The sequence below is a fragment of the Pleurodeles waltl genome, chromosome 1_1 (assembly GCF_031143425.1).
Source record: "Pleurodeles waltl isolate 20211129_DDA chromosome 1_1, aPleWal1.hap1.20221129, whole genome shotgun sequence".
In the NCBI taxonomy this organism is placed as follows: Eukaryota; Metazoa; Chordata; class Amphibia; order Caudata; family Salamandridae; genus Pleurodeles; species Pleurodeles waltl.
Window position 1 is genome coordinate 227,738,775 of NC_090436.1, and position 20,455 is coordinate 227,759,229.

Sequence of the window (20,455 nt, forward strand, 5' to 3'; positions counted from 1 at the left end):
CTGAGGCTCTTCACCCTGGGGGAGGATTTACCTATGTGGAATATCGCACCATACCGTTGTAAGGCACTGCATACATAAATACCTTTAGAAATGCAAATTCATGTTGTGTGCATCACAAAAGCAAATGTGTACTCATAGTAGAGCCATTTGCCCATGTATATTGAAATTATTGTGCATATGGATGGATTTTTCATCCTTTCAAAGTGAATAAATAAGAGTTACTGAGTAAAGTTGGTTATTAGAGCCACAATTGCTAACGATCAAAAAATTAATTCAGTATGTGCTGAGAACTATATATTATCAATTGATTACAATAGTAGGGCTTTAATATTTATTTAAACGGATTATAATAAAATGTGTCAGTATACATATTGTTTTCCTAAGCAGTGAAAGAAATATGTAAGAGGATAATATGCTTTCTTACAGGACATATATTTCCAATAAAACTACTTAATATGCAGAGTGACATTAATTTAGAGTGCATCGTTTCTAAAGTGATGAAATGCTCATCCACGTTGAAATAACATTTATATATGCTCAAGGAAGTAATGTTTAAAAAATAAAATGGAAACATTAACACACAGGTACTTTATTAACTCACCTTTCCCTTGGCAAACTACATGGCTCAGTAAACAGAAGACAACAGTCGCAGTTAGAAGCCAAGGGTGCGGATTACCGCCCATTCTTACACCATGCATTTTTTATGTAGGTAAGTAGGAAAAGCGCTTCATTGTCCTCGCACAGAATTCACCCTGCAGCGAAAAGAAAAAAAATACTTTGTTTTGATATAATAAAACAACTTTCTCAAAGGACAAGCAACAATGTAAGAAGTAAAAATACCACTGTCTCCGTCCACCGCCAGCTTCCACATAAGGCCACGGCTTAGCACACTGTTGCATTCAATGTGAAAATAGTCAAGACCCCAAGATTATACCACTCTTTGTCCTTCCACCAACCTCCCCCCTCCACAAAAGGCCACCACCAACAAACAGCCTGTTGGAATGCATCGTAAAAGACAAGTCAGTACCCAAGGTTATTCTACAATTGTTTTATGATGCATAACAGAGATCTGATCTAGTAATTTGCCAAGATTCCTTAAACAATTCAGGTTCCATCTCTAGAAAAAACAACTGCTGCACTGTTAAAGCAGGTTGAAAAAGGAGTGACCTCACCATCAATTATACGAGTCATCTGTACAGTGCAGGAGTATGGCTGCATTTACCATTGGCCAGAACTGATCAGCCGTTACAAAAACACAGCCCATTTCCTATGGTGGCTCGCAATAGGCAGGACTCGGCACACACACCTACGTAGCGCCAGGATACGCTCACAGGTAACAGTACTCTTTAGAAACATGCATAAGATGTGTGGCTGGCAGCACAATAACAGGGCCTTCTACTGATTTTATTGGGGGCAGTTTGTTGTGGGCCCAAAAAAGAAGGACTGCCTGGGATATTTCAGTGTGTGGGGCCAGGAGCCATCTCCACTCCAATGAATGGGCCGCAGAACTCCCTTAAAGATGGTGGCATGAGCCCAGCCCAGACAATAGGGACTTCACATCCAGCAAAGACATAGCTGCCTTCCACTCCTTTAAAAGGCAGAGCTTCAAATTCTGCGCAAGTGAGAGAAAAATGACTTCAAAGGTCCCACCTCGCTCGGGTCAAACCGGGAAAGAAAGGAGGGAAAGACAGAGAGAAGGAGAGAGCAAACAGGGGATAAAAAAGAGAGAGGTGAGAGCAAGTGAGAGAGGGAGTAGAAGTGCAGGATGAAGGGAAAGAGTGGACATGGGCGAGAGAAAACGACAGGTGAAAAGCGAAGAGAGAAAAAGGTGAGCTATTTCGAGAGAAAAAAACAAAAGAAGAGGAGAGATCCATAAGTAAAGAGCCTTTTTCTCCTCTCTAAGCTGGCCAACACCAGTCTCTTTGGTTGAGCAGAGGGCACTCTGTTCTTCTACCACGGCCAATGGCCCATGATGGCCAACCGGATGTGACACAAAACCCCCTTAAACACAGCAAGTAATGGTCTGATCCATGGTTAGTTATCCAATGGGAAGTGGTGCTTGAGCAATTGAAGGACTTTTGATTCTCTGCTTGGTACTGGCAGTGGCAGAAGCCAAGGCGCCACCTCCACTGCGCTTATGATTACATTAGTGCAGTAACTTCGTAAATATATATATTAAGTGCACGGTCTGCATTCCAGACATATTCAAAAGCATTCTGTGAACAGCTCATAGAAATAGCCAATTTAAGCACAGGGATGCACAGAGATTAAATCCCTGTCCTCAACCACAACTGCAATCCATTGTCCAAATTAAGTGCCGGTAGCACCCACCCACAACCACCAGCACAAATTAAGCACTGCCTTCCTGCCTGGATACTATGGACATACTTTTTATGCAAAGTGGATCTTTGTGTTTTGAGGGATAACACATAGAATTTATTTCAAGATATGGTCAGTTTGGGTAGTGGCGTCAGCAGCAATGGGTAGTCAACGCTCGTTTACAGAGGCACGTTTAGCTTCAGCAGGCAGTAAGTAGAAGGCTGTGCTGTGCAAGTGATGAATTATAAGTGATGCTGGCTGCTGTGCATTTTCACAAAACTACTAACTACATTGGGACGTATTCAGTTGGTATTGAGCTTTCAATGTGACGTCACAGAACAGTTATCTTGCAGGATCAAATTGTTTACACTAAATTCACTTATTAAACAATGGTTCACTGTTCGTGAGTTTTTTTGTTTGCTCTGCTAGGAAAGGTAGGTTTTAAAATACAACTTTATTAAGGTATTTTATTAACTAAAAACAACCAGTCGGGGGTATAGATGACTCAAAAGTTGACATTGCCACAAGCAATAATGCAGTGAAGATTACGGAAGCTTCCATCATCGATTAAAATATATATATATTCACGTTCAAGGGTGACAAAATCAACAAGTCATCTTGACCACCACACCCCTGCCTCTCTAACAGACATTTTCCCCAGCTCCGGAGGCTCTTGATGCACTCGCAGCAAGAACACCATCAGAATGGAAATGAACAGGTGCAAAAAAGAACAAGCATTTGCAATGCAATGGGTCTTGCATTTGCTCGAGTTAGAGCTATTAGCGCTGTAAACTCCTAACCGGACTTTGCTTGCCACATAAATTGAAAATGAAAAGTAAAGGTTTCACATGAGCGAGCCAATTCAAAGCACCACGGCATGTGCATGGAGGAGACGCACAAAAGAAAAAACAAGTTCGCTCACAGTCGAACGTATCGGCAAAAGTGCAATTAGTCATGTAACAGGGTCGATGGCCAAGGAGGTAACCAAAGGAGGGTGAAACGTACAGCATTTACCAATGATAACAAAGGATTTTTGAAGGGCAAGCCCATGAACGAGCGATAGTGATGGGCGTTAGGTGGGCGTGGCTAAAAGCCCAAATAAATAACAGGTCAGAAATGCTCGACCTAAAAACAAGGCAGAAAGGCTAGACCAACATCCCTTTACCCATCAGGATTTCCCAAATTTAGAGAAGAGCTGGACAGATCTCTTTAAGTAATACCCCAAGATTCAGTAACAGGCCTCTTTCGCTATTGGAAAACAGCTTCCCCTCAATCACACAACTATCTTTGTCCTTTGACCCTCTGCAGCACTTAGCAGTCTTTTGGCTACGTATAAGCTATTGAAATAGCACATACACACATGCATTCATGCATACGTACATGAAAGATAATTTAGTTGAAATAATTTAGTTGCCCACAAAATGATTTACTGGCATTACAGATAAATGCCTGCAGTAAATATATATGTGCGATCATTTTACAATAAGCAAAACATCATAAATTGGCTTGCATAAAAACCCCGTATTTCTTTTGCCTGTAAAGAATGGAACCTAAATTTAACAGGAACATAATGACTTTTGATTAAATCGCTACTGAATTGTTTTGTCTTAATTTCCAGAATGGTAGAAAGGGTGCACGTTTCCCTGACGCTTGATGAACTTGGCTAAAGATATAGGTTCGCACAGATAAACTCAGTTCCTATCTCGCCATCATTCAAAGCTGGTCGTAAATAGTGAGTGTGAAACTCAATTCAACAAAGATGGTGTTTTTTTGCCCTCCTTATGGGAGAAACCCGAAAGCTCCTTAATCAGGACTTGCCCATTAACTGGAACTAAGATGGTTTCTCCCCATTTCTTTTGTTCCCTGAAAACTCTTGACATATATTATGGTCCCACCTCTGTAACAATAAAAATGCAAAAACATTATGGTTGAGGCTCACATTCCTGTGTAAAATCGAGTCTCTCTCTATGAGCTTCTGTCCCACTGCCCAGGCCCCGTCTTATGACACATCAATGAAGGAAATTCAATACACCCCTGACTCCAGTGTATTACATGTGTCTTGGGATGCCACCCCTTCTAGAAGCACATGCCTTACGAAGAACAAACGCCAACTTGGTGTCTTGGCAGGACGACAAACAGCCCCCCTCTGAATCTCATACCTGTTCTTCCATGGGGTGCAGCCCTTCCATCCTCCACCTCGTCTCACTGAGATGTAGTTTTTGGATCTTCTCTGTGTTTGTACATGACTGCAGTGCCCAATTTTCATTGTAAACTTACTTCCACGTCCCTGGAGCCTGACATCTCACCTACGTATTTCTGCTAAAGTATACAGCACAAACATATCCAATGGTTTTCGGATTGAGCTTTATAAAAACCCCAATTAAACAAAAGAATTTATTTTAAAAAACAGCGGACCGCATTTCTGTGTCTCTTACTGTATATCAGATGTCTCCATTTATCTCAAGTCAAACTTTTGTGCCCCGCAATTATGACCTTAATTGTGAGAGTGTAAAGGTCAGATAATTTTCAATCGAACCTTTTAATAAAGCACGGTGTTGCTAGAACAGACTTTATTTTGGAAGTGCTGAAATAGTGTGAACTCACACAGTTCAACACCCCTTTTCCTTGAGCTTCGGGTGCAAAAACACAACACTCTCGAAATAGTAATTTTTAGCAACTGTTTTAAAGAACTGAAAAAATAAACAGCAAAGGTATAATTTTTGGGGTTCTGTGAACCTGGTGTCTCTTGGAAAACAACTAATGCTCTCAAAGAGATACTGCCAGTCCTTTATTTTAAACCTTATCCACTGTGCACTTACCATGGATCCTACCCTTTCCCACCCTCAACGCTGCTACAGTCACAATGGGCACAGCGAAACACTGGAATAATTTGACATCTGAGAGGAAAGGAGTTTTGAGGTTATAGAAAAGATAAGGTATTGATTTAAGACTCGAGATGTGCAAAATTAACCACTGTGCCACTCATCATACAGAAAGGGAGGAATCTGCAGTGTCACTATAACCCACTGTTTTGGAGAAGTTGTTCAGATTGTGGCAAGGCTCCTTTGGGAAGTTGATTAGATGCGTTTCCTCGGCATGGACACTGAGGTTAATTTAACAGGAAGCAAGTTCCAGTCTCTGCTAGATTCAAACCCATCAGGGTGACACCTCCCAACCCCAGTAACACGTGTTATGCTGTTTCACTTCTTGCAAATATACCATAACCAAAACCAAAGAGAAAGTAATCTTGCTAGAGCAATATATTTTCCCTAATGTATACTTTCATAGATAGCTTTCAGGACCACATATGCCCCACAAAGTCTGGATGTATTGAGTTCCCCTTCCCAAACTTGTGAGGATTTGGGTATGTTATATGATAAGGCTGAGGGGCCTTATCTGGGGTTCACTCACAAATTCCATCTTGGGTCCAGTCAGGCTTGTTTTCTTAACCTTAAGCTCAACCCTGGGTAGCTGTGGCTGCGAGCAGTAAGGCTTGGCAAGTGAACAATTTGTAAAGCCTTTAACAGCACCACACAACAAAATAAGAAAGTAACATAACAAGAGACACGACATCAATTTATACAAATAGAGCATATTTTAATGGATTTTTAGAATCCTTGACCATCAGACTCCACTGGAAGGTTCCATAGATATGCATTTTTAAAGAATTAAATAACCTTTATATCAACCACAAACAAGCATTATCAACAAAAAGTTTATAAACTTTTGAAAAGTTTGAAAGCGTTAGCCCATCAACTCTGACCCGAGTTGGGTGACCAATTCCGACAGGAAAGAAGTCTAGAAGACCAGAACAGATACCTTAGACAGTAACCTGGCCACCAGACCCTTTTCCAGTCCAGTTCCAGCCTTTAGGATGTGGCCACCATGGACTACAATGGAGTGGTCCTAATGTTGGGGATGCAGGAGGGAAAGATGTTCCAAATGATGTGCAGTCAACTGGGTTAAGCTCAGGGTGAGTTCTTGGTCCATAGCTGAGGTGGGGTGACTTTGGACACTGAACTTGGGGGCTTCACAAAGTCCTCTTTGCAATGGTAGAAGGGCTGTTGTGACAGTCCCTGGTTCTTGCGACACAGTGGTCAGGCTACAAATCATTGGTGGGAGCCCGTGTAACTCTGGGGAGATTAATCCGAGAGCAGACAACACCCACGGGTCCATCAGACATGGGTGCAACTTTTGGTTATCTCAGATAAGTTCCTGAAGTGCCTGGCATTCAGTAGTGGCACAAATTCTAAGGTGGCTACTAAATTGGCGACTTTGGCTCTTCCAGCTTTGATGTCCCTGGTGCTGCTTCAGTTGCCCAGCTGACTGACCCTTGAAGCCACTGCTTCGATCTGGGGCTGGGAATATAGTTTTCTCTGAGACAGGAGTCAAGGACATGATCCATGCTTTAATAGCCCAAAGTGCAGGAGGTGCGTGCAGTCCTTCTTATGGTGCATCATCTCTGTGTGCTTTCAGTGCCAGCAGAATGTCCTCCTTTGGTCCTTTCTCCAAATCCACAGTGTACTTAAGTCTAGAGCACCAGTGGTGCCATATTTTTCCCAAGAAAAGTGCCATGAGGGGACAATTCAGCAACTACCCAATAGGCTGGTAGGTCCCCTCCTCTTGGTTGATTAAGTTCCTATGTGGTGTGGCATCTGGCTATCTCAGAGTGCAACATTTTTGCCCCTTCCCAGATGACACAACCCTCCCACGGTCGTCAGGAGCATGGTAGCCCACCCCAGAGGTGTGGCTACCTAAGGCTTACACGCCACGTGAAAACCGGTTCTGACAGTGGGTTTCTCTTTCTGTCCCTGTCTCCAACCGGTCTGCAGGAACAAAAGGCACCTGCTCTGGACTGTTTTCACCATTTGCCCTTCAAAGGCAGCTTCCTTTTTGAAGCTTGCATTTTGGGCTAACACCCTGATCAGCCATCCCGGCGGAGGAGGTCACATCTCACTCTGTGACAACTGCCGTTGTTTCTGAGCCTGGGAATCGTTCACACATCTCCCCATGTGGTCATAAAGCTATCTATATGCCAGGGCCTTTGTGAGGCCACTTGACTAACCAAGGGAAAGAGTGGTAATTTTCTAAAAGTTGCAGAACTTTAAAAGTGACATAAACGTCGACATGACCATCAAGTTGCATTTAATGCCATGATTAATTTGATACCTTACATGACCATATTAGGTAGTCCCATTAAGGAGTTCGTCGAGTTGGGGTGCCAACTGCTAACCCTGTGTTAGCCAATGGGGCTACTAGCTTTATCCACAGCAAAACGACAATCTGGAAGTGTTGTTGTCAAGACATAGTACAAATATATGTCCTACTTAACAGAATACAGCTCCCTGCCATAGGGCTATATATACCTTTCTTGGGAGAGACTCAAATGTTGTTCAGAGATAGGGGGCCTTTTCCACTGGTGTGAAAGGCAAAGTCGAACTGGCAGCGCAAACACTGTCCTTCCAGTCTGCATTGGCAGGCTGGGAGCCATTTTGCACTTTGTCACACACAAGGTGACACAAACAGTGCTGCAGCCCTTGGTGGACACTCCGCCTTACATGCCCTGGGTACCATACACTAGGGACTTATAAGTAAGTCAGTCCTTGACAACTGGAAAAACCCAATTCAATACAACTTTTCTAAAGGGAATGAACACGGTCAAAGAGGTCTGGATAGCAGGCCTCAGTGCACTCTCAGTCGAAAAACCAGCGGCTAGTAATCCAACTGGGGGCAAAAAGAGGGGGGATCCATGCAAAAAGCCTGTTTCCTTAAAACACTGAATATGGATTTTCTCTAGCCCCAGTCCGGAGTACCTCTACAACATACCCAGGAAGAAAAAAACTTGCAGAGCAGTTTGTAAAATGCCCACAACTAACATGTTTACTGACTTTTGAGACTGGGCACATCTTGAACCACCCACTCACAACTCCTTGCAAGAGATGTATTCCTGTTGAATATTCCACTGTTGAGTATAATATCCTGTGGGAGTAAATGATTTTGTCTGATTGGTCTCCATTTGTGAATAGCTAAAATTTTAAATCCAGCCTATCTTATAGCAAAGTTTAATTTCAGACAGAAAATAGCTTTGTGGATCAACTCAGTTATGTTTTAATCCGGCAACCATAGGGTTTCATTTTTTGGGAGCAAATTAATAATGAAGAAATAAAACATAACAAAATGCTCAAACAAAGAATGCAAATGTATGGTAATATTTAGAAATAGTAATAACTAAGGCTTTAAAACTACTACTGTGTTGCATATAACCTTCAAGATTCTTAGCTAGAGTGCGACGAAAATGTATGCAAAAAAATTAACAGAGACATCAAGATATTCAGAAGGAAATGAAAGGAAATGAAAGCATGTTCGTCATCTTTCAGGCTATAGGAGCCGCTCTGCAGTCTCCTTGTGTGGTTAAGTAAAAAACCCAATCATATTTACAATAACAAATGATGTATCTATTGACTATCAACAAACCTTAAAATCCAGAGTGAAAAACGTATCTGATACCATAAGAATGTAGACATTTTTATGTTAATAGTTCCTGTGTACCATCAGATATGTCAGAAAGACAAACGGGAATTAAACACGATTATTTTTCACTTATTTGTAAGGCTGACAAACTTTAAAATTAGTTGATGACGAGCACATTGAAGTCACGTTAGCTAACGGTGTATTTCACAGGTCCTCAAAGGAACTGCTTGATTGAACTGACAGCATCAGGGTAAAGGTCACGGCATCCTTTGAGCTTTTATTGCTATGAATTACACCACAGGAGAAACAAGAATGACTCATAGAAACAAGCACAATGACAGATACAAACTAGACTGGGAAAGAAATATGAGTGCCCAATTAGATTAGCAATGATGTGTTTTTAACATGACATCACAGAATAGCGTTCTCTCAGGGTCACATATTGTCACTAAATTCATCTTATTTTTTAAGTGGTCTGCTTTGGCCTACAAGCGATTTCTTACACGTGACAGCGTTAATGCGCTCAGACGCCCGTGACTCAGAGGATGACGCAGCCACATCATTGCAAACAGTGATGAACTGTCAAGACGCAATCCTTGCGTGATGAATCGTGTGAGCAAACTAAAGATGAAGAGACTTGATAAAAATAAGACGAGCCTTCAAACCCAACATAAAAATGTGTGTGATGTTTGAAATACCTGAAGTAAACGTGCACTGTGGGACTAACCACGCCTCACGAAGTATCTTAAAAACAAAAGCTCAGCATTTCTTTCACCTCAAATGAATGCGATGTGATTACAGCAGCGAATCACGCACTAATTAAAGTGCTATTGAACTGTACGGATTTATGGTGCAGGTTTGGCAGAAAAGAGCGCATTCATCGCTTTGGCGTCCATGTCCCAGGGTTTGCGGAGTACGAGATTTGCAGGTTTATCGGAAGCCCGATGTTATTGCGATTCACAGTAGCTCCGTAGCTGTCAAGGTGACATCTTTTTCGAGCCGCACCCTAAGGTCAAGCAGACTGGTGCTCATCAGTATTTGCTGTGGAAGCCCTGAAAGCATTTCACTTAAGAGTTTAAACTCAGTTAACTTAATGGAAACCAACACTTTATCTAGGCATCTAAATATGCAGTTTCAACTCATGCAAACCAATATACAGCATATTAATAGCTAGAGATATTCACAATGTGCCCCAGTTTGAGTTTCTTCTAGACAAGAAACTTCTCCCGCAGACCCACACATATTCCAGTGCCTGGATACCCTATCAGGCGATAAGTCTCGCTACAAATCCAGCTAACATAGCAACACAAGTAAATACACCTCAGCGAGATGATAGGCAAACTACAAGCTGACCTTGGAACAGCAGGGTTGAGGGGATAACAGTTTGCTCATCCCTTTTAAAACGTGCTCAGTAAATGTTTACATATTGCTTATTATTAGATTCAGCACATGTGTAGGCATTTCCAATGTTTGTCAAACCGACAGACTGGATTCAAAGGTTCACCCTTTAGAGGAAACAAAATAAATGTTAAAGTGGGTAAACTGAGATGAATACCCAAGTCCCTCGTTTTCTTGTAAATTCATAGTCCGCTATTTAGCCACCAGTACATACTCCTCCTGTTCCACGAGGTGATAATTAAAGGGTGTTCACAATACAGACTCACATAAAGGTAAAGTGGAAGGGACTCACAAAACTATTCCAACAGGCAGTAAACGGACACACCATGCATAAGTACAAGTCAGGGCCTTGACCTAACTGCATAGCAAGCAGAGATTCGACTGCTGGTAAATGTAGCGGGAGACAGAGGTAGCCACTGCAAAATGGAGGTTGTTATCTTGCGAAGAGTCCCTCCCAACATGCAGCTGGTCTATGCCTTATTTTTACTTTAGTATGGTTTCCGATCAGCTTCCGGATTCAAAGGCTGTGGTATTCACATTTTGGATTGGGTCTGCTTAGTCAAACTTGCCTTATTGAGTTTTCAAGTTACAACAATGGCAATGTGATCAGCCTTCACATAAAAGCATAAGCATTACTTCCGGTTGCTAGTATAACTTACAGTCCCCTACTGACCTCGCTTGTCTTTACCGAAATAAGGGTATTTGCTCTATAGATGTGCTTGTTCAAATATCACATGGAGGCTATCTTTGTGTAAATACACCATTGACTGAAGAAATAATAGTGATTTGGTAATTGTTCTGGTTTTTGTGTTGTCTTTTTCACTTGTGGAGCAGCGTCTTGACTATTGCATCTTTTGTGATGACTATGAAAAGATATTTTATGCTTTGATGATTACTCCCAAAAAAAAAAAAGTGTTTTTTTAACGCATCAGAGTACTGGTTGTTATGTGTAAAATTTAGATGTTTTTGACAGAATTGACAACTGTCTATATATGAGCATTGTTATAAATTTACTGATTAACTCAGTGGCATGATTTTCTGCTTTAGTGTATATTTTTCCTTAGGTGAGATTCACATGAATGTGTGCTTTTTTAGATTTTAACCCAGGTTCACATGAACATTTTGGGTTGCTCTTGTGTCTGAGCTGAAGTCTGGACATGCCAATTCTTCCAGAGCCTTCATTAAGGGTGGTCCAAGAGTGAAGTTTCTGTTTCAGAAACCAACCTGAGATCCCTCTCGTAAAGAGGGATCCAAGGCTCCAGAGTTTTGCCCCAAATCGAGTCGAATCAAATCCTTACATTAATGTGGCACTGGGAGGTGAGGAGCAGATGTTGTGATTGTACAACTACCAATGAGCCAGCAGGATTAAGTGACATTAAAAGAGCATATAATTCCAAAGACACTCACTGACGGGCAGGCAGATGCGACTGAATGTATGAAAGAATGAATAGTGTAGCCTGCGTGCTCTGGGAGTCCAGCATAAATTGTGTTGCAATAGTGAAGCATGTAAATCACTGCTAGCAAAAAGGTGATTTGGTGACAAAAGTGCAGTAGGGAGAGTGAACACAAAGTTAAATAAAGTAGTAAGATGCAGAATATTGAATTACAATAGTTATTAATAACACATGATGGATATGTTTTTCTTTTCACTGAGCTACATAATAGGTTTTAGAAATAAACTGGATAAAGTAAGAGAACATTGTAATGACATAAAGTATGTTTGACCACTGACTTTGTGTTTCACCACTGTGCATATTAGTTGTTCAATGTTCACCAGTAGCACATTACATTTTGTATTTGGTTTAGCTGCCTATTGGCTTTAACGTGGCATTAGACATTGCATTCTGTATTCAGTTTAGCTGCCTACTGGCTTTAACGTGGCATTAGACATTTTGCATTCAGTTTAGCTGCTTATTGGCTTTATCGTGGCGTTAGACATTGCAGTTGAGACATTGCAGATGAGCTGTGTTTTTCCACATGGTAAACCAAGCTGTGTTTTTTGTAGATTCTCTCACCGAACACTAGCATGATAAGGATGCGCATATTTTGTGTTTTTCTGTAGTGCAGCCTTGGGAAAAAGAGGCCTTGAAAACTTGGCCAACCTTCAATGCTTGTTTTCTTCCAACTCTGACCTACAGTAGCCAGCATGTTTTGACTATTAGAGGGAAGGGCCTGTTAGCAAGCTTTTTCATTATAAAAGGTGTCCGTGGGCAGCAGTGAGGGGAATTTTCCAAGACTTCAGTCAGGAGCGGACGTCAGCTGCCTGACCTGTCCCGTATGGGTGGACAATCTCTTTCTCGCAGTTGAACAGGAGTCATCAACTTGCAGGCATGAGAAAGATGACGAGCAGTGATAGGCCCTACGGTGATAAATTTTGACTTTTATTCTTTGCTTTGACGATATGCTATAATAATATAACATATATTTGCTGTGTACATTGCAATTGAGAATCACTTTGATATATTTTCCTTTCATTGCTGTGACTATTTTTAAACGTGTGCCTCCAAGCTACTAATCTCTCTCAGGAACCTCGTGGTGAAGTAATAATAAATGTCTTCTTTAAACTAAGAAGTGCATTCCAGAGATTGTTTTCAGCTCAGTCATTAGTGAAAGCAAAACAAACATACATACATAAGATAAAAAGATCATTACTAACAATTAGGTTCTACCTGTTAGTGAAACCAGATAACAATTTCAAACTATCCCTTGCTTTTTAGCAGCTTAAATATTGTGCGATAGACCTGCCAAGATTCACACTTTGTGTTAAAATAACACATTTTTCAATTTGTTTTTTACGTCTTTGCAATGTCCAAATATGCCCCAATATATCATGCAAATCAGGTGATAGCATGTTCCTTAACACATAAGTTGCTTGGCGCTTCATAGACTACGCAGCCTACTGCTTGCTGTGCACAAGAATAGATTAATGACCTTTGGTGGGTCCTTTTCATACATATTCTGTATGTTAGCATCTGCAGCCCATGACCAGTGTGTCTACATGGGTCTGCGCCAGCCCTAGTACCTTCATTTGCAACTGGGTGGCCTAACATTTGCACCCTGCCTGCAGGTAACCTAAAAACCTGAAATCCCTGTGGCAGAGCCTTAAAATGTGCATTACGCAGCCATCCAGGGCGATCACAGTCTGAATGGACAAGTCATCCTTGGCCTGACTGGGCAGCAGGGTGGATCTGATCTGTATCCCAAGCTCAGCCAGAAACGCAACCATGAATAGATCTAGATAGCATGAGGCAAGTGCAGCAGACAACACTCACCCTGAGCTCTATCACATGTCAGAAAACACTAGACAGTTTGGTCGCAGTTATGAAGTCACATCCATCGACAGGCTCAGATGAATGATCCTACCAGCTGCTCTGCTCACTGTGTTACTGGATATTCAGAAGAATCGTGGTGGATAGGCTGTGGGGCCTGCATTAAGGATCTAATGCATGGAGAAAAGGAGGGCTGAAGCGTACAAAGGCACGAAATGCTGCATATGCATGGAGGGACAGAACACAGCTGAAGCCTGGCAATGGAAGGAAGGAAGGAGGGAGCGAGCAGTGCACGAGCAGGAACCAGGATTGAGGAATCATTGCTGAAGATGGACCTGAGGAAGCACAGTAGAGGAAGCGAGGCGTGCAGTAGCATAAAAGGAGGCAAAGGTGCAAGAGGAGGGAGGCAAAGACCACAGCGGGAAGGAGCAGCATTTGAGCAGGGAGTCAGAGAAAGACAAACTGAGAGGTAGAGACTGCTTCAATAGACAAAAGAAACAGAACACTAAAGAGGACTGCAGGGGTGAATGCTGCTTGGACCACGAGGGAGAGCTGCAGAGAAACTGGCCACCTCAAGAGCTTAGCCTGAGTGCCACTGGAGCCTGGAGCTATGGAGCGCTGCAGAAGCCAGCAGCCTTCAGAGAGTGCAGTAGCTGCAAGGGTGTAGCACAGAAGGCAGAAGAGAGGAGGAGCAGTAGGAGTCTAATGGTAATGATCTCTCTATACTCAAGAGAAGAACCTGAAGGTAGGGGTACAGCAGAAGCCTGGTGTGGAGGACCTGCTGAAGCATGGAAGTGGGGTATGATCACAGAAGACTGGAGGAAGGGAATGCACAACAAGCCTAGAGGCATGGATTTCTGTAGGAGTCCAAGGGAGTGACTGCTACTTCAAGCTCAGGGAAGAAGGGCTGATGATAATGGTGTCATGGTATGGAGAGTGGCCACAGAAAGCCAACCACAGTTCAGACAATTCCTTCCAAGCACAATTTGTAAAACCACATGTCCTTTTTAGGGTCGAGCCTGCGTTGCATGCGCTCGCGCATGCGTATTGCAGCGAGACGCTTTAGTGTTTAGAAAAGGGCTCGGAGCCCTGTCAATATCACATCAGTGTTTTTAATTGGTTCGTGGGCTTGCCTAATAAAATCTGCTTGCTTTCATTAGTCGAAGGCATGCATACGTCATGCCTTTTCCGGTGGCTAGCCCTCCTCGAGCGCATCGACCAAGTACAGAAAAGATGCTAGGCTCGCTGTTTTCTGTCCGGCTCGTGGAGTACTTTTTCTCTAATTTCCTAGCGCGATTTCGCTTGGCAGAAGTCGAGCGCTTTACATAGTTAATTGCACTTTTTTGGTTACGTACATAAATGCACTTTTGCCGATAGGTGAAAAGTCGGGCTAGGAGTTTACAACGCTATCAGCTCTAACATGAGCAAACGCGAGACCCGTTGCATTGCAAATGCTTGTTGTGGTTGGGTATCACTCATTCTACCTGTGATGGCCAATTAGGTTTTTTAATAAGGTGTCAATCAAAGTGGCACACACGGCTTCGAAAAGTCACTGACAGGGGCACTGAACACTCGACAACCAATGAGGGATTAGGGCACTACGGACTGAAGGTGTAGCCAGAATCTTATTCAAAATCTATGTTAATTTCTACACGTTTTCTTTAAACAAAATTAAACATTCACATAAAGCCTCAATTGGACAGTGGCAGAAAACGCCAAACCAGACCTTTGGCAAAAATTAGTATTCATTAGGACCTATCAATGTTTTGCAGTTCAAATGCTATATTAAGTTGGCCTGGTTAAACTAAATGTCCTCATTTTGCCTCTCTTCACTTGACATGCTGCTCTGTTAAAAGCGAAAGCTGCAAACCAGCAGGTTTAAAATTGAAGTTTTCCTCTTGACGGCATACAGCTGTGACTGCGGATCAGGCCTTCACAATAAATACTGCGTAGGCGTTTGAGCCTTGGAGAACAATCTGGGCTCGGTTACTGGTGTCCCATGACACAATCCTGTTCCCAAAGACGCCCCGGACGAGAATTTTAGAGGGAAGAGAAAAGCATACATCCCATTTGTTTCAGTGATGCGAACCATGCAGTGAAAATGCATGCAGCTTAATAGCATATTGTTGTAAATAAAGATATATCCTTTGTAGATTACAAGATGTAGGTTTATTCAGCTTAGTTACAGTTAACGGCCCACCAGGAGCAGCATCCTTTCTGCTCAGCCCACTCTCACCAACTGACCATTCGCACCAACCAGGCACTCATTAACATTCCGTGACACACCACACCACAACACACACTTTCTGAGCAGCAGGGAACTGGTAACTAAAGAGAAAATGCATAGCAACAATTCAAGTCACAACACATGTTATTTAGAGGAATTTCACTAACGAACAACATTCAAGCATTTACTTGTAAACTGCAAAGTTTGAATTCCAGTATACCACAATAAGACAACATGGGCATGTGGAAACCACTTTTTACTGACTTACAAGTTCCATGCTATAGTTGCTTTGACATGGAAACAGCTCTTGTTGTGGTCAACAGTCCTTACCTCACTGTATAAATGTAACATTTGCATTTTGGGTTGGTTAATTAAAAAACAAATTGACAAGCATAAAAATTTGCCATGGTATAAACAATATACGCAGGTGGAGATAATTTATTATGATATTTACGACCACAGCTGAGTGTGGGAGTCATGCTGTCCTTCCCTCCCATGAGAATAGTGATAAATTACATTTTACATTCTGTGCAATGTTAGTATAACATGCAATCTGTGTGGTGTTAACTGTAAGGCATCAACAGTATGTACATACTCTATTACATTCTGCACATCTGTATTTATAAAAAATATTTAGGGTGGGGAGAAGGAGGCCAGGGGTGGATCAGGACTCTGTTTTACCATTGCAATTCTATTTCAGGGAAAAATACAACAATAATAGCAAGAACAACTAGACAGATCTATGGACTGTTGCCTTTGAAGAGTTCGTTTTTTAGACAAAGTCAAAATAAATCATGCCTGACTATCATATCGGATTGTCAACACGCCAGCCATTCACTGGTCTGTTTAGGTTAGGAGAATATTTAATCCAAAAACAGGTCAGATGGCTGGGTTGAGCTCAGATACTCCTTAGCCAACACTGAACACTTTCTCGTAATTACCCCCCTAGCATTCTTCCTTACCCCGTCCCAGTTATACAAGGCCACACTATTGTGAGCAAAATGTAGGCTGCACACTCAAGTAACAATACTCTCCTCCCCAGTGATAAAAGAAAGAGACAACACATTTAAATACCCCATTGTTGGCGATGTAGTCCTGAGCCATGGTTCATTTGCAGAGAAGACGCACCAGTTGTGGAGCATACTACCACTCCAGTTCAGAAATATGCCAGAAGATTTGGCACCTATTGGTTTACTATGTCATCTTGATGATGACGGTTTGGTCACCCTGTGTTCATGTCCAGGGTTTCGAGCCCCGACAGCGGACACTATTCAAACAGATACAATAAAATGTAGAAATCCAGATGGTTTCTCCAACTGAGAACACTAACGGGGCTGTTGACTGGCAGCAAGTGGCTTCGGTGATTCAGAGGCAATCCCAGTGCTGGTTAGAGAAATACAACCACAAAACCACTTCACACAGACCACCACTCAGCTGCAAGGTAATGAGTGTCAATTAATGACAACCTGAGTCAGGCTTGAGCCGGCAAGGCTTTAAGACCACTTCTTCGAGGACTTGTCCTTTTACTTTTCACACATGCTGTAAAGTTCAAGAACAAACATGTGAACATAGGAGTTCAATAACAGTATTGTTTTCGTTAATGAATACTGGCACTTTCACATTTACAGTTACACTTTTAATCACAGATTTCTACGGCTGATTTTTGGGGGCTCAGAGGTAAATTCACATGGATGAATTGGTCTTCGAAGGTAAAACATTTGCTGTAATATCCCGCATTAGTATTAAAAAAATGACATAAAGATTGTATTTGGTCTAGATTAACACTTGTATATCTAGCACTATACCTAATTAACAAAAGACAATTGTAGGAGAGACATTAATCTGCCAGTGCAATCCTAAACAGGGTGGTGCACCAGTAGTTAGTTCAAGGTGAGTCTCAGATACCACAGTTCTCTATGTCCTTCTGTAGTCCCTAGAAAGGCCATCGATGTCAGGAAGCATAGATGAGGACTGAATAAAAGCCCTCCTGCCCTCCAAAGGATGGCAGTAGGTGGGTACACACCCACTGTGGTACGACTGATTGTGCGACCTCTAAACAGGGCTACTGTAATGGTGTCAATAGAAGATCAGAAAAGACTAAATTATGCGGCAAGAAAAAAACAAAATATTGACCATATTATCCAGTGCCTTTTGTGGCATCATTGCCTAACCATTGAGGGATTTTAACTCACCGTTTTTGATAAAGCAATACAGAAAACACTATAGAAAATACAGACCTTTTCTAAGAAAAAGAAATATACAAGAAAAGTATACTGGCTATGTTCAGCCGATCGAACGCAAAACGTTATTCTCCAGCAATTCATGAGTAGTGAAACATCAGAGGCACAGAGTTAAGATGCTGAGTTAAAGAAAATATAAGGCAATTAATACCTAGGAAATGAGGACCTTTTTTAACTGATGTAGAGCTGAGACCATGGGCATCGACAATCTAGTAGTGAAACTTCACAATATACAGTCTTACAGAAGAAGGAGATGGCTTTGATTAGACATGTTACAGGGTATGCATGCAGGAATACTGACAGCTGGGGAGTGGATGGGAGAATATCGGCAATGACACAATGGAAGAACGGTAGCATTCTAGGCTTCAACAAGGCTGCCAAAGGAAACTGTACAGTCGCACAAGGAAGGCGCATTTTAATAAGAGGGTCAATGTAGGACACGAAGATATGTTTTTGAATGTTTCTGTGCTGAAGGTGGCTATCAATATTTTCTTCTGTAGTTTTTGGAGGCAACGAATGGCTGGTGTGGATACAGAGGGTGTTTGCATCTTAGGGAGACATTATTTGCAGCTCAGAAGGCACAATTGATCAAACACAAACCACTATATAACAGCCAACCAGGGTGCTCAAGTCATTTGTGATTGTACCTGAAAAAGTCTGGATGAGGTAACAGACCACAGGAGACAGAGTACTTTTACTCAACTGTACAAAGAGGAGGCAGCTGAAGTGGAGGCCACATGCTCAGAGACAAGAGCTAAAAGCATCAGACCTTCTGAACCCAGACCAGGGATAACAGAATGTGTTGTGCCATGTCCTGACCGTCTTCAGCACCCACTTGATTAGAGGCAGTGGTGGCAAGGCGTATAAAACAGACCAAAGTGGCATCAAAGGCAGAACACGTCACCCAAAGACCCTCGAGAGCGAAACTCTACAGAGTAAAATGTTGGGCACTGAGTGCAAACCTTCTGATAGAGATTTGGCAACCAAGATCTTCTACTTCAGAGTGTCTATCTCAAATCAACAAGGCTCTGATCGACCCCTCATGGCAACTTGGTTAAAAGCATTATTTTCTGTGCCCGGTGGTGAATCGCCTACTGCTAGGCATATAGACGAGAGCCTGGTGGCACTAATTTGTTGACTCAGCATTCCACCTTGGAAAGCTTTATGATACAGGTTTCCAGTTTCTAAGTGAAGGCTAACTCCATCCCGGCAGCCCCTCTGGATATGGAGTTTAAGAGAGTTGATGGAATGAGCAGGATGGTTTTTCTATGGCCAGTCTGACACTGTGCCCACTGAATGAGGTATAAATGATTGAGCACTACAGTGACAGCCTTTGGGACATGGACTGTAAGGTTCTTTCCACAGTGCCTGAAAACCTGCATAATGCCTTTGAACGAATGGTCTAAGATGAACAAGATTCAGATTCTACATTTCTATCAGAAAATAATGTACTGGTCAAGGTTTCTGGGATGTGAGGAGCATCCCAGAGGATGTGACCTGAAATGAGGATGAGGGTCCTGTATATAGAGATGGGGCGAGGGCTGCAGTGGATCTTAGTCCTTTCAGAGGACCCTGAATAGGGTTAGCTTGTGAGTTGGGAGATAACCCTTTGTGACCCAAAACGCTGGATAAGGCATTATTAAGCTGAAACAAGCCACCAAAGGGCAGAATGCTGAGCCATTTCAATCCCAACCCCATCTCTATAGCTTCCTTTGTCATGGCTGTAACTAGTAGGAGACAAAGAACCCCAGGTTCTTCTAACTCCTAGAAAGTAAGTAAGGGGATTGAACATGGCGTATCATCATAGCCGGACTGCTTGGCAGAAGAGTAATAGTCTTTATTTGTTGTTCAACATTTATTGTTCTTGAGCCCAGAGGGGAAAAATATATATATATATACACACACATGTACACCCACAGCCACGCACACACACAGTCAGCCTGAACCCATCACCAGACTCCAACAAGCTACTCCTCTCCTGTGCCCCACTGCAAATCATAGGATGATGGATAAACCTGATAGTGGTTTACTGATTACAGAAAGTCCACAGAAACGCTTATAATAACACTTTTTAAAGTAGAAATCTTCTGAAAACCCATCTAATTTGCCCTCTTGCTAGTTAACAGAAGCCTTGCCATTGTGGGTGCCTAGTGTTGTGCACCTACTGATGGAACACTGCAAACTAAAGCCAACTAGAACATTGACATTAGCACATTTATGAAACACTTCACAGACAGCTGGATTTCAAATCAAAGTGCAACTACTAAGGCCATTGTTACGGGTCTCCTGGAAACAGGCTGGATTTTCCCACCTTGGAGTTACTGATAGCAGGTGCACTGGTAACTTGATTTCCAAGTGGCCAGGCCTTTCAGCCCCCAGTAAGTCCCCAGTAAATGGTACCTCTGGAATACAGCATGGATACTGAAGAGGGCCCCTAAGAGCTGCTGCACAACTTGTGCCACTCTGAGGGACCCAGCACCAACCTTATGGAGACTGCCATTGGAGGCTGCATGAGAAGTGTAGGAAGCTGG

The 20,455-nt window shown here is 42.4% G+C and overlaps 1 protein-coding gene across 12 annotated transcripts in view; it reads right to left on the reverse strand.

Annotated features, from left to right (window-relative positions):
- LIFR (LIF receptor subunit alpha) overlaps positions 1–20,455 on the reverse strand; it is a 478,307-nt gene that overhangs the window by 233,578 nt on the left and 224,274 nt on the right. For all 12 annotated transcript variants that reach the window (XM_069221314.1, XM_069221272.1, XM_069221277.1 and 9 more), the window contains one exon: positions 602–752. In XM_069221314.1, the coding sequence (XP_069077415.1) occupies positions 602–698 (97 nt within the window). In that variant the 5' untranslated portion in view covers positions 699–752. The remainder of the gene's footprint in view (positions 1–601; positions 753–20,455) is intronic.